Source organism: Oncorhynchus nerka, linkage group LG13 (assembly GCF_034236695.1).
Source record: "Oncorhynchus nerka isolate Pitt River linkage group LG13, Oner_Uvic_2.0, whole genome shotgun sequence".
Classification (NCBI taxonomy): Eukaryota; Metazoa; Chordata; class Actinopteri; order Salmoniformes; family Salmonidae; genus Oncorhynchus; species Oncorhynchus nerka.
Genome location: NC_088408.1, coordinates 101740575 through 101763981, shown reverse-complemented (window position 1 = coordinate 101763981; position 23407 = coordinate 101740575). Strand labels below are relative to the sequence as shown.

At 41.2% G+C, this 23407-nt stretch overlaps 1 protein-coding gene across 2 annotated transcripts in view; it reads left to right on the top strand.

Moving 5' to 3' along the window:
- The window catches only part of arid3c (AT rich interactive domain 3C (BRIGHT-like)), a 311849-nt gene that overhangs the window by 268717 nt on the left and 19725 nt on the right, over positions 1-23407 (top strand). For both annotated transcript variants that reach the window (XM_065026923.1, XM_065026922.1), the window contains 3 exons: positions 5778-5961; positions 15438-15682; positions 17469-17753. In XM_065026923.1, coding sequence (XP_064882995.1) covers positions 5778-5961; positions 15438-15682; positions 17469-17753 — 714 coding nt within the window. The remainder of the gene's footprint in view (positions 1-5777; positions 5962-15437; positions 15683-17468; positions 17754-23407) is intronic.

The window sequence follows — 23407 nt, the reverse complement described above, 5'->3', positions numbered from 1 at the left end:
AATCTCTGGTCTCTACTTCAGATGATCACAGATATCTGTCATAATCTCTGGTCTCTACTTCAGATGATCACAGATATCTGTCATAATCTCTGGTCTCTACTTCAGATGATCACAGATATCTGTCATAATCTCTGGTCTCTACTTCAGATGATCACAGATATCTGTCATAATCTCTGGTCTCTACTTCAGATGATCACAGGTATCTGTCATAATCTCTGGTCTCTACTTCAGAGGATCACAGGTATCTGTCATAATCTCTGGTCTCTACTTCAGATGATCACAGGTATCTGTCATAATCTCTGGCCCTCTACTTCAGATGATCACAGGTGTCTGTCATAATCTCTGGCCCTCTGTGTGGCCTAATCACAGGTATCTGTCATAATCTCTGGTCTCTCTGTGTGGATGATCACAGGTATCTGTCATAATCTCTGGTCTCTACTGTGTGATGATCACAGGTATCTGTCATAATCTCTGGCCCTACTGTCAGCCTAATCACAGGTATCTGTCATAATCTCTGGTCTCTACTTCAGATGATCACAGGTATCTGTCATAATCTCTGGCCCTCTACTTCAGATGATCACAGGTATCTGTCATAATCTCTGGCCCTCTGTGTGGCCTAATCACAGGTATCTGTCATAATCTCTGGCCCTCTGTGTGGCCTAATCACAGGTATCTGTCATAATCTCTGGCCCTCTACTTCAGATGATCACAGGTATCTGTCATAATCTCTGGCCCTCTGTGTGGCCTAATCACAGGTATCTGTCATAATCTCTGGCCCTCTGTGTGGCCTAATCACAGGTATCTGTCATAATCTCTGGCCCTCTGTGTGGCCTAATCACAGGTATCTGTCATAATCTCTGGCCCTCTGTGTGGATAATCACAGGTATCTGTCATAATCTCTGGCCCTCTGTGTGGCCTAATCACAGGTATCTGTCATAATCTCTGGCCCTCTGTGTGGCCTAATCACAGGTATCTGTCATAATCTCTGGCTCCTCTGTGATGGCCTAATCACAGGTATCTGTCATAATCTCTGGCCCTCTGTGTGGCCTAATCACAGGTATCTGTCATAATCTCTGGCCCTCTGTGTGGCCTAATCACAGGTATCTGTCATAATCTCTGGCCCTCTGTGTGGCCTAATCACAGGTATCTGTCATAATCTCTGGCCCTCTGTGTGGCCTAATCACAGGTATCTGTCATAATCTCTGGCCCTCTGTGTGGCCTAATCACAGGTATCTGTCATAATCTCTGGCCCTCTGTGTGGCCTAATCACAGGTATCTGTCATAATCTCTGGCCCTCTACTTCAGATGATCACAGGTATCTGTCATAATCTCTGGCCCTCTGTGTGGCCTAATCACAGGTATCTGTCATAATCTCTGGCCCTCTGTGTGGCCTAATCACAGGTATCTGTCATAATCTCTGGCCCTCTGTGTGGCCTAATCACAGGTATCTGTCATAATCTCTGGCCCTCTGTGTGGCCTAATCACAGGTATCTGTCATAATCTCTGGCCCTCTGTGTGGCCTAATCACAGGTATCTGTCATAATCTCTGGCCCTCTGTGTGGCCTAATCACAGGTATCTGTCATAATCTCTGGCCCTCTGTGTGGCCTAATCACAGGTATCTGTCATAATCTCTGGCCCTCTGTGTGGCCTAATCACAGGTATCTGTCATAATCTCTGGCCCTCTGTGTGGCCTAATCACAGGTATCTGTCATAATCTCTGGCCCTCTGTGTGGCCTAATCACAGGTATCTGTCATAATCTCTGGCCCTCTGTGTGGCCTAATCACAGGTATCTGTCATAATCTCTGGCCCTCTGTGTGGCCTAATCACAGGTATCTGTCATAATCTCTGGCCCTCTGTGTGGCCTAATCACAGGTATCTGTCATAATCTCTGGCCCTCTGTGTGGCCTAATCACAGGTATCTGTCATAATCTCTGGCCCTCTGTGTGGCCTAATCACAGGTATCTGTCATAATCTCTGGCCCTCTGTGTGGCCTAATCACAGGTATCTGTCATAATCTCTGGCCCTCTGTGTGGCCTAATCACAGGTATCTGTCATAATCTCTGGCCCTCTGTGTGGCCTAATCACAGGTATCTGTCATAATCTCTGGCCCTCTGTGTGGCCTAATCACAGGTATCTGTCATAATCTCTGGCCCTCTACTTCAGATGATCACAGGTATCTGTCATAATCTCTGGCCCTCTGTGTGGCCTAATCACAGGTATCTGTCATAATCTCTGGCCCTCTGTGTGGCCTAATCACAGGTATCTGTCATAATCTCTGGCCCTCTGTGTGGCCTAATCACAGGTATCTGTCATAATCTCTGGCCCTCTGTGTGGCCTAATCACAGGTATCTGTCATAATCTCTGGCCCTCTGTGTGGCCTAATCACAGGTATCTGTCATAATCTCTGGCCCTCTGTGTGGCCTAATCACAGGTATCTGTCATAATCTCTGGCCCTCTGTGTGGCCTAATCACAGGTATCTGTCATAATCTCTGGCCCTCTGTGTGGCCTAATCACAGGTATCTGTCATAATCTCTGGCCCTCTGTGTGGCCTAATCACAGGTATCTGTCATAATCTCTGGCCCTCTGTGTGGCCTAATCACAGGTATCTGTCATAATCTCTGGCCCTCTGTGTGGCCTAATCACAGGTATCTGTCATAATCTCTGGCCCTCTGTGTGGCCCTAATCACAGGTATCTGTCATAATCTCTGGCCCTCTGTGTGGCCTAATCACAGGTATCTGTCATAATCTCTGGCCCTCTGTGTGGCCTAATCACAGGTATCTGTCATAATCTCTGGCCCTCTGTGTGGCCTAATCACAGGTATCTGTCATAATCTCTGGCCCTCTGTGTGGCCTAATCACAGGTATCTGTCATAATCTCTGGCCCTCTGTGTGGCCTAATCACAGGTATCTGTCATAATCTCTGGCCCTCTGTGTGGCCTAATCACAGGTATCTGTCATAATCTCTGGCCCTCTGTGTGGCCTAATCACAGGTATCTGTCATAATCTCTGGCCCTCTGTGTGGCCTAATCACAGGTATCTGTCATAATCTCTGGCCCTCTGTGTGGCCTAATCACATGTAAAATATAAAAAATCATCAAATGAGATGATTGTCTAACAAAAACTGAATGGAACAGCTATAAAACATAATCCTAAATAAAAAACGATAGTTTGTATAGTGAATATCATTAGTGTTTAATATGAGGGTTCCAACATGACAAATCTTTTATATACATTTTATTTACAGATTTTTTTTATTTTATTACTATGACCAGGTTTCCATCCAAATCATGCCAGGAAAAACTTTACAAAAAACTTGAACTCCCGGTAAACTTTACAAATGTAGACAAAACAAAATACGCTAGACAAGGTGGGATCTTTTGGGGACAGATTTCCATGTCAATATTCAAAAATCCGCATTAAAACAATATGTGCATTTTCCCACGAAGAGATGTGTTACAATCACATGTGTTATATATATATATATATCTGTTATATAAAATGTTGCTTGTTGCGTGATGATGTAATACACATTAACATACGTTTTGCAGTTAAATTGAGATGTACCAAATAAAAATACAAGTTAAATGGGTTCCATCGCATGTTCAACTCTACTGATGCTTTTGCATCATATAGTGTCTTCCCACTCTGGTATTGACACATGCGCTCTAGACTACAGCGGTAACTGCGCGCTGTTGGCCGGAGCGCGTGTATAGTCCACATTTACATTTACATTACATTTAAGTCATTTAGCAGACGCTCTTATCCAGAGCGACTTACAAAGTACATGATGAGATTATTATGACAAAAAGGCAAGATTTTTATTTCTTTTTTCAAACGCAGCCAAGCATCGATTATCATGTTACCAGAATAAGACCCTCGATATATACTTGGAAACGAGCATCAAGCTCATCACCTTTCACGTTTACCACCCTGTCGAAGTTCATCATCATTTATTTAATCTGTAGCCTAATGGTGCTATCAAGACAACTGGGAATTCGGATAAAAACGAGGTCTAATCATGACATCAGTGATCTTCAGGTCGGTCAAATCGGGGGTCGAGAAAGAGGCCAGAGTTCCCGACTTGGAATTCTGAGTTGGATTTACCAGTAGGAGTTCGTTCTTTTCGAATTCCCAGTTGTCTTGAACGCATTGAAGATGGAAGTCGGAGATTTCCAGAATTCTGAGTTCTCAGTTGTTTTGAACGCGGCATAATAAACTGTTTGCTTTCCGGATGAGTCGTAGTGGGAGGACTCCACAACATGTCATCGTGTGACTCCAAATGAACTTTGATATATTGGTTATTATATACATTTTTGCGCATACATGTGTTTCCACCAACATTTCCCGCAATGATTTTACCAACACAAAAAGATCCCACCTTGTCTAGCGTATGGGTCGTTACAGTGTTTTGGGGGGGGGGGGGGGGGGGGGGGACGTTTATAGAAAAATGTTCTGTTCCATCAGGCCTGTAATTTTTTTTATCCGACTTGTATTTTACCGTCATAGAGTCTTTGAATGGAAACCTGGTTAGTAAAATTAATTATGTCAAAAATGTCGGTGGAAACGCTTTTATGCGCAGATATTGATATAATAACCATCATATCAAAGTCAACTTGGAGTCACGACTCAGGAAAGCATGCAGTTTATTAGGCAACAGATGAAATAAATGATCATGAATTTATTAACATGTGAAAGTGCAAAGTGCTAATCTTGATGTGTCCTTTCCAAATAAAAATCGAGGGTCTTATTCCGGGTGACGTGATCATCGACGCTTGGTTGCGTTTGACAAATACAATTAATGTCGCTCTTTAGTTCATCATATAGTCATCATGTAGGCTAAACGCGCTCTGTGCCAATACCGGTGTCGGCACACTCGTTGTACAGTATAACGCAAAACATATTTGTGAGATAACCATCAGTATAGTTGAAAATGTGATGGAACCCAATTTAACTTTTTATTTTTGTATTTTTTATCCAGTACATGGTCATTTAAACCGCAAAATGTATTTTTATGTGCACTACGTCATCACGCACAGTTGTTTATGTGCAACAAGTCAATTTGATGGAAACATTTCTGGTTGGGGGAGAAATGCGCATATGTATTTTTATGAATATTCTCATGAAAATCTGTCCGAATTGGATGGAAACTTAGTTTAAGTCAGTATGTATTTGTGGTCAATGTTTTTCCGTAAAAAGTAAATATTTAGAATAGTTGCAGAGTTAATTTAAAATAATCCCGTTAATGATTAGATATTTTATTAATTAATTAGACTATTTTCTCTTGAACCATATGGTCTATCTACTAGAAACTCATGGACAATATGAACACAGATATACAAAATGAATACTATATATTAAATACTTGTTTTAAAGTTATTTGATTGCAATTGATTTTCTGTTAATTACCAAAATTACTGAAGATTCCGGTATCTTCGATAAACTACCGGTAGCTTTGCAACCCTAGGTTCAACAGTTGAACTAAGATCATGAGGCATTTATAAGTTATATTCTTCAAGAATCAGCGGGTTTATATCGATAATTTAAATGTCAAAAAATATATTTAGCAAACACAGATTGCCCCTTTAATAAAACGCTGTATAAAAAGTCAAGGGGGAGTTTTTCAAAAAGTAATATGTTTTGTTAGCCAAGATGTCAGCTATTGGATTGCTTCCAGATAAATTGGCTTTATAAGCCACAGCTAGCGAGGAAACCCTCTCTATCGATGGACTGAAGTTAATAGCATTGATTTTGGATATTGTGTTTTGTCTCTACAGGGACTCCAGTGAATCGTATTCCTATCATGGCCAAGCAGGTGTTGGATCTGTACACGCTCTACAAGCTGGTCACAGAAAAAGGCGGCTTAGTGGAGGTCATCAATAAGAAAATATGGCGTGAGATCACCAAAGGCCTCAACCTCCCTACCTCCATCACCAGCGCAGCGTTCACCCTGCGTACTCAGTGAGTGACACTGCTGGAGATAAATAACCTGATAACCTGCATCGCATATCACTTGACTCTACAGTAGTGGTACAGGGGGTCTCGGAGAGCTAAGAGTCTCTACACCAGTAGTGGTACAGGGGGTCTCGGAGAGCTAAGAGTCTCTACACCAGTAGTGGTACAGGGGGTCTCGGAGAGCTAAGAGTCTCTACACCAGTAGTGGTACAGGGGGTCTCGGAGAGCTAAGAGTCTCTACACCAATAGTGGTACAGGGGGTCTCGGAGAGCTAAGAGTCTCTACACCAGTAGTGGTACAGGGGGTCTCGGAGAGCTAAGAGTCTCTAAACCAGTAGTTGTACAGGGGGTCTCGGAGAGCTAAGAGTCTCTACACCAGTAGTGGTACAGGGGGTCTCGGAGAGCTAAGAGTCTCTACACCAGTAGTGGTACAGGGGGTCTCGGAGAGCTAAGAGTCTCTAAACCAGTAGTGGTACAGGGGGTCTCGGAGAGCTAAGAGTCTCTACACCAGTAGTGGTACAGGGACCACAAGTGTTTTATGAGATATATGATTAGATATATGATGTTATATATGATTAGATATATGATGTTATATATGATTAGATATATGATGTTATATATGATGTTCTATATGATTAGATATATGATGTTCTATATGATGTTATATATGATTAGATATATGATTAGATATATGATGTTATATATGATTAGATATATGATGTTATATATGATTAGATATATGATGTTATATATGATTAGATATATGATGTTATATATGATGTTATATATGATTAGATATATGATTAGATATATGATGTTCTATATGATGTTATATATGATTAGATATATGATGTTATATATGATTAGATATATGATGTTATATATGATGTTATATATGATTAGATATATGATGTTATATATGATGTTATATATGATTAGATATATGATGTTATATATGATGTTATATATGATGTTATATATGATGTTATATATGATTAGATATATGATGTTATATATGATTAGATATATGATGTTATATATGATTAGATATATGATGTTATATATGATTAGATATATGATTAGATATATGATGTTCTATATGATGTTATATATGATGTTATATATGATTAGATATATGATTAGATATATGATGTTCTATATGATGTTATATATGATTAGATATATGATTAGATATATGTTGTTATATATGATGTTATATATGATTAGATATATGTTGTTATATATGATGTTATATATGATTAGATATATGATGTTATATATGATTAGATATATGATGTTATATATGATTAGATATATGATGTTATATATGATGTTATATATGATGTTATATATGATTAGATCTATGATGTTATATATGATTAGATATATGATTAGATCTATGATGTTATATATGATTAGATATATGATGTTATATATGATGTTATATATGATGTTATATATGATGTTATATATGATTAGATATATGATGTTATATATGATGTTATATATGATGTTATATATGATTAGATATATGATGTTATATATGATGTTATATATGATGTTATATATGATTAGATATATGATGTTATATATGATGTTATATATGATGTTATATATGATTAGATATATGATTAGATATATGATTAGATATATGATGTTATATATGATTAGATATATGATTAGATATATGATGTTATATATGATGTTATATATGATGTTATATATGATTAGATCTATGATGTTATATATGATGTTATATATGATTAGATATATGATTAGATATATGATGTTATATATGATTAGATATATGATTAGATATATGATGTTATATATGATTAGATATATGATTAGATATATGATGTTATATATGATTAGATATATGATTAGATATATGATGTTATATATGATGTTATATATGATTAGATATGTGATTAGATATATGATGTTATATATGATGTTATATATGATTAGATATGTGATTAGATATGTGATTAGATATATGATTAGATATATGATGTTATATATGATGTTATATATGATTAGATATATGATTAGATATGTGATTAGATATATGATGTTATATATGATGTTATATATGATGTTATATATGATTAGATATATGATGTTATATATGATGTTATATATGATTAGATATATGATGTTATATATGATGTTATATATGATTAGATATATGATGTTATATATGATGTTATATATGATTAGATATGTGATTAGATATATGATTAGATATATGATTAGATATATGATTAGATCTATGATGTTATATATGATGTTATATATGTTGTTATATATGATTAGATATATGATGTTATATATGATGTTATATATGATGTTATATATGATTAGATATATGATGTTATATATGATGTTATATATGATTAGATATATGATGTTATATATGATGTTATATATGATTAGATATATGATGTTATATATGATGTTATATATGATTAGATATGTGATTAGATATATGATTAGATATATGATTAGATATATGATTAGATCTATGATGTTATATATGATGTTATATATGTTGTTATATATGATTAGATATATGATGTTATATATGATTAGATATATGATGTTATATATGATTAGATATATGATTAGATATATGTTGTTATATATGATGTTATATATGATGTTATATATGATTAGATATATGATGTTATATATGATGTTATATATGATTAGATATATGTTGTTATATATGATGTTATATATGATTAGATATATGATGTTATCTATGATGTTATATATGATGTTATATATGATGTTCTATATGATGTTATATATGATTAGATATATGATTAGATATATGATGTTATATATGATGTTATATATGATGTTATATATGATGTTATATATGATTAGATATATGATTAGATATATGATTAGATATATGATGTTATATATGATGTTATATATGATGTTCTATATGATGTTCTATATGATGTTATATATGATGTTATATATGATTAGATATATGATGTTATATATGATGTTATATATGATGTTATATATGATTAGATATATGATGTTATATATGATTAGATATATGATGTTATATATGATTAGATCTATGATGTTATATATGATTAGATATATGATGTTATATATGATTAGATCTATGATGTTATAAGTCGCTCTGGATAAGAGCGTCTGCTAAATGACTTAAATGTAAATGTTATATATGATTAGATATATGATGTTATATATGATTAGATATATGATTAGATATATGATTAGATATATGATGTTATATATGATGTTATATATGATGTTATATATGATTAGATCTATGATGTTATATATGATGTTATATATGATTAGATATATGATTAGATATATGATGTTATATATGATGTTATATATGATGTTATATATGATTAGATATATGATGTTATATATGATTAGATATATGATGTTATATATGATTAGATATATGATGTTATATATGATTAGATATATGCTGTTATATATGATGTTAGATATGATTAGATATGTGTCTGTCTTAATACTACAGTTGATTCAGAATACACCATAATGTCATGTAAGGTTTGGACGTAGATTCTATCTAACACCCAGCCTGTTGTTATTCTTAGAAACGCTTATCCAATCCCCACTGCTGTACAGTACTATTATTATGTTTTAGCAGACACTTGATAGGTACAATAACATTCATTATTCTGCTACGATGTTGACTACATTACTACCATTACGGCCATCCTAGCCTGGATAATGCATGATAATGATAGAGTTGGAGAAGATGGGGAATTAACTGTACAGTCCTGACCACAATGAAGTGCAGAACAGAAGAACGCCTGTTGATATTACACTGCATTCGGAAAGTACTCAGACCCCTTGACTTTTTCCACATTTTGTTACATTACAGCCTTATTCTAAAATTGATTAAATACATTTTCCCCCCTCATCAATCTACACACAATACCCCATAATGACATCACAATACCCCATAATGACATCACAATACCCCATAATGACATCACAATACCCCATAATGACAAAGTGAAAACAGGTTTTTAGATTTTTTTTTGCAAATGTATTAAAAATAAAAAACAGAAATACCTTATTTACATAATTATTCAGACCCTTTGCTATGAGACTCGAAATTGAGCTCAGGTGCATCCTGTTTCCATTGATCCTTGAGATGTTTCTACAATTGACCTATTTTACCCGTGGTAAATTTAATTGACTGGACATGATTTGTAAAGGCACACACCTGTCTACAGGCTTCCACAGTTGACAGTGCATGTCAGAGCAAAAAGCAGGCCATGAGGTCAAAGGAACATAGAGTTCCGAGACAGGATTGTATCCAGGTGCAGACCAAAAAAATGTCTGCATCATTGAAGGTCTCCAAGAACACAGTGGTCTCCATTACTTTTAAATGGAAGACATTTGGAACCACCAATACTTTTTCCTAGTGCTGGCCACTTGGCCAAACTGAGCAATCGGTGGAGAAGGGCCTTGGTCAGGGAGGTGACCAAGAACCAGATGGTCACCCTGACAGAGCTCCAGAGTTCCTCTATGGAGATGGGAGAATCTTCCAGAAGGACAACCACATCTGCAGCACTCCACCAATCAGGCCTTTATGGTAGAGTGTCCAGACGGAAGCTACTCTTTAGCAAAAAGTACAGAACAGCCCGCTTGGAGTTTGCCAAAAGGCACCTAAAGGACTCTCAGACCATGAGAAACAATTATCTGGTCAATAAACCAAGCTTGAATGCCAAGCATCAAGTCTGGAGGAAACTTGGCACTGTCCTTGCGGTGAAGCATGGTGGTGGCAGAATCGTGCTGTGGGGATGTTTTTCAGATAGCAGGGACTGGGATACTTGTCAGGATTGAGGGAAAGATGAACAGAGAAAAGTACAGAGAGATCCTTGATGAAAACCTGCTCCAGAGCGCACAGGACCTCAGACTAGGGTGAAGGTTCACCTTCCAACAGGACAATGACCCTGAGCACACAGCCAACACAACGCAGGAGTGGCTTCGGGACAAGTCTCTTAATGAACTTGAGTGGCACAGCCATAGTCCGGACTTGAACCCAATCGAACATCTCTGGAGAGACCCTAAAATAGCTGTGCAGCGACACTCCCCATCCAACCTGACAGAGCTTAAGAGGATATGCAGAGAAGAATGGGAAAAACTCCACAGGTTTGCCAAGCTTGTAGCTTCATACCCGAGGCTATAATTGCTGCAAAAGGTGCTTCAACAAAACTAAATCAAATCAAATAAAATGTATTCATATAGCCCTTCGTACATCGGCTGATATCTCAAAGTGCTGTACAGAAACCCAGCCTAAAACCTCAAACAGCAAGCAATGCAGGTGTTGAAGCACGTTGGCTAGGAAAAACTCCCTAGAAAGGCCAAACCCTAGGAAGAAACCTAGAGAGGAACCAGGCTATGAGGGGTGGCAAGTCCTCTTCTGGCTGTGCCGGGTGGAGATAATAACAGAACATGGCCAAGATTTTCAAATGTTCATAAATGACCAGCATGGTCAAATAATAGGTCTGGGTCAGGTAGCACGTCCGGTGAACAGGTCAGGATTCCATAGCCGCAGGCAGAACAGTTGAAACTGGAGCAGCAGCACGGCCAGGTGGACTGGGGACAGCAAGGAGTCATCATGCCAGGTATTCCTGAGGCATGGTCCTAGGGCTCAGGTCCTCAGAGAGAGAGAAAGAAAGAGAGAATTAGAGAGAGCATACTTAATTTCACACAGGACACCGGATAAGACAGGAGAAGTACTCCAGATATAACAAACTGACCCTAGCCCCCCGACACATAAATTACTGCAGCATAAATACTGGAGGCTGAGACAGGAGGGGTCAGGAGACACTGTGGCCCCATCCGATGATACCCCCGGACAGGGCCAAACATGAAGGATATAACCCCACCCACTTTGCCAAAGCACCTGCCCCCACACCACTAGAGGGATATCTTCAACCACCAACTTACCATCCTGAGACAAGGCCGAGCATAGCCCACAAAGATCTCCACCACGCCACAACCCAAGGTGGGGCGCCAACCCAGACAGGAAGATCACAACTACTGAGTAAAGGGTCTGAACGTAAATGTGATATTTCAGTGTTTATATTTTGTTATTATGGGATATGGCGTGTAAATTGATGAGGGGGGAAAAACCATTTAATCAATTTAGAATGAGGCTGTGATGTAACAAAATATGGAAAAGTCTGAATATATGCTGAATGCACTGTATGTCCCTCTAACTGCCCTGAATGCCTCTGCTCATCCTACAGCTGTTGTATGCAGTAATCATGTGACTACGAACCAGAGTTATACTGTTAGCACTGAGGCGGTGTGCTTTAGCAGGAAGTCCACTGTGTGTATGAACCAGAGTTATCCTGTTAGCACTGAGGCGGTGTGCTTTAGCAGGAAGTCCACTGTTAACACTGAGGCGGTGTGCTTTAGCAGAAAGTCCACTGTGTGCAGCTCACCCTGCACTAACATTTACATTACATTTACGTCATTTAGCAGACGCTCTTATCCAGAGCGACTAACATAAATAACATGAGCATGTCTACTGCTGCTATCATTCCCAGTAAAGCAATTAAAACAATCAAGCGTCCCAGAAAAGTGCTAAAAACAGCCCACGTTAGCATATGTAGCTTAAGAAACAAGGTTCATGAACTCAGTCATTTGCTAGTAACAGATGACACTCATATTCTCTAAACCTCACTTAGATACATTTGATGATACAGTGGTAGAAATACAAGGTTATAACATCTACTGAAAAGACAGAAATGCCAAAGATGGAGGTGTTGCTGTTTATATTCAGAACCACATTCCTGTAAAGTATCTGGGTAACGGATGAAATGCTTGATAATGAATGTGATATCAACATTTTCTAAATATTGACTGTCTTTCATCAGGCTGCCAACTCAAGAGAAAGCTTCAAACTGTAACCAGAGCCTGCAACCTGGTTCATGTTATCAGTCAACCTACCAGGGTAGTTACAAACAGAACAGGAATAAAAATCATCAACATGTATTGATCACATATTTACTAATGCGGCAGAAATGTGCTTTAAAGCAGCATCCAAATCCATCAGATCAACTTATAGTAGCCATATCTAGGAAAACCAAAGTTCCAAAAGCTGGGCCTAATATAGTGTATAAGAAGTCATACAATATGTTTTGTAGTGATTCCTATGTTGTTGATGTAAAGATTATTTGCTGGTCTGTGGTGTGTAATGAGGAGCAGACAGATGCTGCACTTGACTCATTTATGAAATTGCTTATTCCAGTTACTAATAAGCATGAAGCACACATTAAGAAAATTAAAAACTGTTAAATCCCCGTGGGTTGATGAGGAATTGTAAAATGGTATGGTTGAGAGGGATGAGGCAAAAGGCAGCAGAACCGGTTGGCAAATGTACTACAAATTGAGAAATCATGTGACTTTTGACATTAATGATCATAGTCTGCTGCTGGAAAAATGTATGTGTTATGGCTTTACACCCCCTGCTATATTGTGGATAAAGATTTTACCTGTCTAACAGAACACAGAGGGTGATCTTTAATGGAAGCTTCTCCAACATAATCCAGGTAGAATCAGGAATTCCCCAGGGCAGCTGTCTAGGCCCCTTACTTTTTTCAATCTTTACTAATGACATGTCACTGGCTTTGAGTAAAGACAGTGTGTCTATGTATGCGGATGACTCAACACTATACACGTCAGCTACTACAGTGACTGAAATGACTGCAACACTCAACATAGAGCTGCAGTTAGTTTCAGAATGGGTGGCAAGGAATAAGTTAGTGCTAAATATGAAAAATATTTTAAAAAATAAAAGCATTGTATTTGGGACAAATCATTCACTAAACCCTAAACCTCAACTAAGTCTTGTAATGAATAATGTGGAAATTGAGCAAGTGGACGTGACTAAACTGCATGGAGTAACCCTGGATTGTAAACTGTCATGGTCAAAACACATTGATACACAATTAGCTAAGATGGGGTGAAATCTGTCCGTAATAAAGCGCTGCTCTACCTTCTTAACAGCACTATCAACAAGGCAGGTCCTACAGGTCCTAGTTTCTACTTTCTTAACAACACTATCAACAAGGCAGGTCCTACAGGCCCTAGTTTCTACCTTCTTAACAACACTATCAACAAGGCAGGTCCTACAGGTCCTAGTTTCTACCTTCTTAACAACACTATCAACAAGGCAGGTCCTACAGGCCCTAGTTTCTACCTTCTTAACAACACTATCAACAAGGCAGGTCCTACAGGCCCTAGTTTCTACCTTCTTAACAACACTATCAACAAGGCAGGTCCTACAGGCCCTAGTTTATACCTTCTTAACAGCACTATCAACAAGGCAGGTCCTACAGGCCCTAGTTTATACCTTCTTAACAGCACTATCAACAAGGCAGGTCCTACAGGCCCTAGTTTCTACCTTCTTAACAACACTATCAACAAGGCAGGTCCTACAGGCCCTAGTTTATACCTTCTTAACAACACTATCAACAAGGCAGGTCCTACAGGCCTTAGTTTCTACCTTCTTAACAGCACTATCAACAAGGCAGGTCCTACAGGCCCTAGTTTCTACCTTCTTAACAACACTATCAACAAGGCAGGTCCTACAGGCCTTAGTTTCTACCTTCTTAACAGCACTATCAACAAGGCAGGTCCTACAGGCCCTAGTTTTTTCGCACCTGGACTACTGTTCAGTCATGTGGTCAGGTGCCACAAAGAGGGACTTAAGAAAATTGCAATTGGCTCAGAACAGGGCAGCACGGCTGGCCCTTGGATGTATACAGAGAGCTAATATGACTATATAAATACTATATAGAGCCATGACTACATGGAACTCTATTCCACATCAGGTAACTGATGCAGCAGTAGAATCAGATTTAAAAAACAGATACAAATACACCTTATGGAACAGCGGGGACTGTGAAGACACACAATATCATACACACTATACACACACGTACACATTCATTTTGTGTTGGGCACACACTTAATGTGTTGTGAATGTATTGTAATGTTTTTTTTAAATTGGTATAAACTGTCTTAATTTTGCTGGACCAGCTTTCAGTTGCTCTAAAATATCCCCAGCAGTTCATACTGAAACTGGCTCACGTTTTTAAGGATACACTTCAGATATTTCCAAATTCTCAGTGCAAGCAAACAAAGATAAGACAGGTCAATTACCGATCCTGAAGATAGGGTTTGAACATAGAAGAGCGCTGACCTTAACCAGTCAAAATTATAAACGGGATTAAGCATTTGCTGCTTAAACACCAGCTAAAAATACCTGAACCCTGAATGTTTTATAGGTTGGCTGTGGTAATAAATTACATAATGTAACCTTGTTGAGATGATGACACAAGCATTATGGTGTGGCCTCTTGGTGTAAAACTTCTCCTTCAATAAAACATTGTGAAATGTCCTGTTCCCGATCCCTTCCTACAGGTATATGAAGTACCTCTACCCTTACGAATGTGAAAAGAGGGGCCTGAGCTCCCCCGGAGAGCTCCAGGCAGCTATCGACAGCAACCGCCGTGAGGGACGTCGTCAGAGCTACGGGTCGGCCATCTTTAACTACTCTCCAATGGGGACATCCTCCATCGTCTCCTCCTCCAAGATGAACATGCCTCACCTGGCCATGTCCACCCTCAATGGAGCACATGTGACCCAGGGACACAACATCAAGAAAGGTGAGACACAGAGCACTGTTTCATGTCATGTGACCAGGAAGTAGATGCCGTGCTGCAGTTGTGGCTACCATAGGGATGGTGTTGTGTATAATTAATTCCTGCATCAGACTGGCACCCAGACTATAGGGACGGTGTTGTGTATAATTAATTCCTGCATCAGACTGGCACCCAGACTACCACAAGGACGGTGTTGTGTATAAATAATTCCTGCATCAGACTGGCACCCAGACTACCACAGGGACGGTGTTGTGTATAATTCCTTCCTGCATCAGACTGGCACCCAGACTACCACAGGGACGGTGTTGTGTATAATTCATTCCTGCATCAGACTGGCACCCAGACTACCACAGGGACGGTGTTGTGTATAATTCCTTCCTGCATCAGACTGGCACCCAGACTACCACAGGGACGGTGTTGTGTATAATTCATTCCTGCATCAGACTGGCACCCAGACTACCACAGGGACGGTGTTGTGTATAATTCATTCCTGCATCAGACTGGCACCCAGACTACCACAGGGACGGTGTTGTGTATAATTCCTTCCTGCATCAGACTGGCACCCAGACTACCACAGGGACGGTGTTGTGTATAATTCATTCCTGCATCAGACTGGCACCCAGACTACCACAGGGACGGTGTTGTGTATAATTCCTTCCTGCATCAGACTGGCACCCAGACTACCACAGGGACGGTGTTGTGTATAATTCATTCCTGCATCAGACTGGCACCCAGACTACCACAGGGACGGTGTTGTGTATAATTCATTCCTGCATCAGACTGGCACCCAGACTACCACAGGGACGGTGTTGTGTATAATTCATTCCTGCATCAGACTGGCACCCAGACTACCACAGGGACGGTGTTGTGTATAATTCATTCCTGCATCAGACTGGCACCCAGACTACCACAGGGACGGTGTTGTGTATAATTCCTTCCTGCATCAGACTGGCACCCAGACTACCACAGGGACGGTGTTGTGTATAATTCCTTCCTGCATCAGACTGGCACCCAGACTACCACAGGGACGGTGTTGTGTATAATTCATTCCTGCATCAGACTGGCACCCAGACTACCACAGGGACGGTGTTGTGTATAATTCCTTCCTGCATCAGACTGGCACCCAGACTACCACAGGGACGGTGTTGTTTGTTGCTCACTGATTTGAAAGACACGTGTGTCCATGACCTGACTGTTGAAATGAATGACACAGGATGGAGTGAAGACACAATGATCAGGAAATTTGATTTCCTCGTAAAAAAATAATAATATTTTTTTAAAACCTCCTCTCATAATTTGACTTGTCATGCTGTAATTTCCCACAAAGTTTGAATATCAAACTGGACATTACCACTGCATGAGAAAACACCTGTTCTGACGACCACAGGAACTTCCTGAGCCTACAGCAGCCTACAGAATGCCCAACCTGTACTGACGACCACAGGAACTTCCTGAGCCTACTTCCTGAGCCTACAGCAGCCTACAGAATGCCCAACGTGTACTGACGACCACAGGAACTTCCTGAGCCTACTTCCTGAGCCTACAGCAGCCTACAAAATGCCCAACTTGTATTGACGACCATAGGAACTTCCTGAGCATATAAATGCCCAACTTTTTTTCTCAGGGATTTGGTTCAAAGCAAAAGACGTATTTCCCAAGATTCTGAAAGATAGAAAATGGACAATAAACTATAAAGTATTCTTCTTTAAAACGCTCTCTTGGAAAAAAAAGTTATTTTTAATCTCAATGAGACTAACCTGGTTTTTAAAAAATCTCTGTTTTATCCCAGAGGATGGTCTGATGGCGGGTTGTCTGTCGGGTCGTGTCGGGGGGATACCCATGTCTCTGGGAGGTCACCCCCAAGCCGCGGCAGCTCAGGAGGCTGCAGGGCTACAGGCTGCAGCGTTGGAACAGCTGAGGCAGAAGCTGGAGAGCGGGGAGCCGCCGGAGAAGATGGGGATGGCCGAGGAGCAACAGAGACTCATGCAGCACGCGGTGCAGCAGAACCTCCTCGCCATGGCAACGCAGCTTCCCATGAACATCAAGATCAACAACCAGGCTGAGCGGATGAGAGGTGAGATAAACCAACGCTAAAGTTACTAATGATGCTATTCTGAATACCAGCGGTGTCTGGAATGATACCCCGTTCTCTATACAGTGCACTACTTGGGGTGCCATTTCGGACACTGATACTAAAATGTGTTTATCTGTTATTATGTCCTGAGGTGAGACAAATCAATACAGTTACCTTATTAGTGTGGATTTATGCGTATCTGATATTATGAATAGAGGATGTGTCTGAAACCCTATTAAACCCTGGATGACTGGCGGGGCGTTGTGCTGAAGCCAACATCTGGGTGTTCCTCCTCCGTTGTAAAAAACATTATGGAAGTTATAGAAATGTATTTATTAAATGTTACCTTCGTTTTCGCCACGTTTATTATATTACAGACACTTTGATGCATGCTTTTAAACTATATTAAGTCAGCTAAACAATAAAAATAAAATATTTTTTAAAAGATATTTAAATGTAAAACAAATGGAGAGAATTTATTTTACATTTTCTTCTGGAAACATTTTAATTGAAATACTGTAAAATGTCATTCATTCCTATGGAGGACTGCTCCCACTGGAGAGTACCAATATGGCCGACTGGTGGCTTCTAAACCTTCTCATTGGCCAATACATAGCATCAGAGTTTAGATACCTCATTGGTCAGAAATGGCACCATACTTCCTATACAGTGCACTTCTTTGACAAATCAACACGATAAGTATTACACACACACATATGTATCTGGTATTATGAATACAGGTTAAAATGGCAACCACTTCTCTATACAATGCGGTACTTTTGACCAGAACCTGTCTCCAGCTATAGGGAACAGGACAGGGCTCTCAATTACATTCAACTGACCTGCCTCTAGCTATAGGGAACAGGACAGGGCTCTCAATTACATTCAACTGACCTGTCTCTAGCTATAGGGAACAGGACAGGGCTCTCAATTACATTCAACTGACCTGTCTCTAGCTATAGGGAACAGGACAGGGCTCTCAATTACATTCAACTGACCTGCCTCTAGCTATAGGGAACAGGACAGGGCTCTCAATTACATTCAACTGACCTGCCTCTTGCTATAGGGAACAGGACAGGGCTCTCAATTACATTCAACTGACCTGCCTCCAGCTATAGGGAACAGGACAGGGCTCTCAATTACATTCAGCTCACCTGCCTCTAGCTATAGGGAACAGGACAGGGCTCTCAATTACATTCAGCTGACCTGCCTCTAGCTATAGGGAACAGGACAGGGCTCTCAATTACATTCAACTGACCTGCCTCCAGCTATAGGGAACAGGACAGGGCTCTCAGACCTGCCTCTGGCTATAGGGAACAGGACAGGGCTCTCAATTACATTCAGCTGACCTGCCTCTAGCTATAGGGAACAGGACAGGGCTCTCAATTACATTCAGCTGACCTGCCTCTAGCTATAGGGAACAGGACAGGGCTCTCAATTACATTCAGCTGACCTGCCTCTAGCTATAGGGAACAGGACAGGGATCCCAATTACATTCAGCTGACCTGCCTCTAGCTACAGGGAACAGGACAGGGCTCTCAATTACATTCAGCTGAGGTGTCTCTAGCTATAGGGAACAGGACAGGGCTCTCAATTACATTCAACTGACCTGTCTCCAGCTATAGGGAACAGGACAGGGCTCTCAATTACATTCAGCTGACCTGCCTCTAGCTATAGGGAACAGGACAGGGCTCTCAATTACATTCAGCTGACCTGCCTCTAGCTATAGGGAACAGGACAGGGCTCTCAATTACATTCAGCTGACCTGCCTCTAGCTATAGGGAACAGGACAGGGCTCTCAATTACATTCAGCTGACCTGCCTCTAGCTACAGGGAACAGGACAGGGCTCTCAATTACATTCAACTGACCTGCCTCTAGCTATAGGGAACAGGACAGGGCTCTCAATTACATTCAACTGACCTGTCTCTAGCTATAGGGAACATGACAGGGCTCTCAATTACATTCAGCTGACCTGTCTCCAGCTATAGGGAACAGGACAGGGCTCTCAATTACATTCAACTGACCTGCCTCTAGCTATAGGGAACAGGACAGGGCTCTCAATTACATTCAACTGACCTGTCTCTAGCTATAGGGAACAGGACAGGGCTCTCAATTACATTCAACTGACCTGCCTCCAGCTATAGGGAACAGGACAGGGCTCTCAATTACATTCAACTGACCTGCCTCCAGCTGTAGGGAACAGGACAGGGCTCTCAATTACATTCAACTGACCTGCCTCCAGCTATAGGGAACAGGACAGGGCTCTCAATTACATTCAGCTGACCTGCCTCTAGCTATAGGGAACAGGACAGGGCTCTCAATTACATTCAGCTGACCTGCCTCTAGCTATAGGGAACAGGACAGGGATCCCAATTACATTCAGCTGACCTGCCTCTAGCTACAGGGAACAGGACAGGGCTCTCAATTACATTCAGCTGACCTGTCTCTAGCTATAGGGAACAGGACAGGGCTCTCAATTACATTCAGCTGACGTGTCTCTAGCTATAGGGAACAGGACAGGGATCTCAATTACATTCAACTGACCTGTCTCCAGCTATAGGGAACAGGACAGGGCTCTCAATTACATTCAGCTGACCTGCCTCTAGCTATAGGGAACAGGACAGGGCTCTCAATTACATTCAGCTGACCTGCCTCTAGCTATAGGGAACAGGACAGGGCTCTCAATTACATTCAGCTGACCTGCCTCTAGCTACAGGGAACAGGACAGGGCTCTCAATTACATTCAACTGACCTGCCTCTAGCTATAGGGAACAGGACAGGGCTCTCAATTACATTCAACTGACCTGTCTCTAGCTATAGGGAACAGGACAGGGCTCTCAATTACATTCAACTGACCTGCCTCCAGCTATAGGGAACAGGACAGGGCTCTCAATTACATTCAGCTGACCTGCCTCTAGCTATAGGGAACAGGACAGGGATCCCAATTACATTCAACTGACCTGTCTCTAGCTATAGGGAACAGGACAGGGCTCTCAATTACATTCAGCTGACCTGTCTCCAGCTATAGGGAACAGGACAGGGCTCTCAATTACATTCAGCTGACCTGTCTCTAGCTATAGGGAACAGGACAGGGCTCTCAATTACATTCAGCTGACCTGCCTCTAGCTATAGGGAACAGGACAGGGCTCTCAATTACATTCAGCTGACCTGTCTCCAGCTATAGGGAACAGGACAGGGCTCTCAATTACATTCAGCTGACCTGCCTCTAGCTATAGGGAACAGGACAGGGCTCTCAATTACATTCAACTGACCTGTCTCTAGCTATAGGGAACAGGACAGGGCTCTCAATTACATTCAGCTGACCTGTCTCTAGCTATAGGGAACAGGACAGGGCTCTCAATTACATTCAGCTGAGGTGTCTCTAGCTATAGGGAACAGGACAGGGCTCTCAATTACATTCAACTGACCTGTCTCCAGCTATAGGGAACAGGACAGGGCTCTCAATTACATTCAGCTGACCTGCCTCTAGCTATAGGGAACAGGACAGGGCTCTCAATTACATTCAGCTGACCTGCCTCTAGCTATAGGGAACAGGACAGGGCTCTCAATTACATTCAGCTGACCTGCCTCTAGCTATAGGGAACAGGACAGGGCTCTCAATTACATTCAGCTGACCTGCCTCTAGCTACAGGGAACAGGACAGGGCTCTCAATTACATTCAACTGACCTGCCTCTAGCTATAGGGAACAGGACAGGGCTCTCAATTACATTCAACTGACCTGCCTCTAGCTATAGGGAACAGGACAGGGCTCTCAATTACATTCAATTGACCTGTCTCTAGCTATAGGGAACAGGACAGGGCTCTCAATTACATTCAACTGACCTGCCTCCAGCTATAGGGAACAGGACAGGGCTCTCAATTACATTCAACTGACCTGCCTCCAGCTATAGGGAACAGGACAGGGCTCTCAATTACATTCAACTGACCTGCCTCCAGCTATAGGGAACAGGACAGGGCTCTCAATTACATTCAGCTGACCTGCCTCTAGCTATAGGGAACAGGACAGGGATCCCAATTACATTCAGCTGACCTGCCTCTAGCTACAGGGAACAGGACAGGGCTCTCAATTACATTCAGCTGACCTGTCTCTAGCTATAGGGAACAGGACAGGGCTCTCAATTACATTCAGCTGATGTGTCTGTAGCTATAGGGAACAGGACAGGGCTCTCAATTACATTCAGCTGACCTGTCTCCAGCTATAGGGAACAGGACAGGGCTCTCAATTACATTCAGCTGACCTGCCTCTAGCTATAGGGAACAGGACAGGGCTCTCAATTACATTCAACTGGCCTGTCTCTAGCTATAGGGAACAGGACAGGGCTCTCAATTACATTCAACTGACCTGCCTCTAGCTATAGGGAACAGGACAGGGCTCTCAATTACATTCAATTGACCTGTCTCTAGCTATAGGGAACAGGACAGGGCTCTCAATTACATTCAACTGACCTGCCTCCAGCTATAGGGAACAGGACAGGGCTCTCAATTACATTCAACTGACCTGCCTCCAGCTATAGGGAACAGGACAGGGCTCTCAATTACATTCAACTGACCTGCCTCCAGCTATAGGGAACAGGACAGGGCTCTCAATTACATTCAGCTGACCTGCCTCTAGCTATAGGGAACAGGACAGGGATCCCAATTACATTCAGCTGACCTGCCTCTAGCTACAGGGAACAGGACAGGGCTCTCAATTACATTCAGCTGACCTGTCTCTAGCTATAGGGAACAGGACAGGGCTCTCAATTACATTCAGCTGATGTGTCTGTAGCTATAGGGAACAGGACAGGGCTCTCAATTACATTCAGCTGACCTGTCTCCAGCTATAGGGAACAGGACAGGGCTCTCAATTACATTCAGCTGACCTGCCTCTAGCTATAGGGAACAGGACAGGGCTCTCAATTACATTCAACTGGCCTGTCTCTAGCTATAGGGAACAGGACAGGGCTCTCAATTACATTCAGCTGACCTGTCTCTAGCTATAGGGAACAGGACAGGGCTCTCAATTACATTCAGCTGAGGTGTCTCTAGCTATAGGGAACAGGACAGGGCTCTCAATTACATTCAACTGACCTGTCTCCAGCTATAGGGAACAGGACAGGGCTCTCAATTACATTCAGCTGACCTGCCTCTAGCTATAGGGAACAGGACAGGGCTCTCAATTACATTCAGCTGACCTGCCTCTAGCTATAGGGAACAGGACAGGGCTCTCAATTACATTCAGCTGACCTGCCTCTAGCTATAGGGAACAGGACAGGGCTCTCAATTACATTCAGCTGACCTGCCTCTAGCTACAGGGAACAGGACAGGGCTCTCAATTACATTCAACTGACCTGCCTCTAGCTATAGGGAACAGGACAGGGCTCTCAATTACATTCAACTGACCTGCCTCTAGCTATAGGGAACAGGACAGGGCTCTCAATTACATTCAACTGACCTGTCTCTAGCTATAGGGAACAGGACAGGGCTCTCAATTACATTCAACTGACCTGCCTCCAGCTATAGGGAACAGGACAGGGCTCTCAATTACATTCAACTGACCTGCCTCCAGCTATAGGGAACAGGACAGGGCTCTCAATTACATTCAACTGACCTGCCTCCAGTTACAGGGAACAGGACAGGGCTCTCAATTAC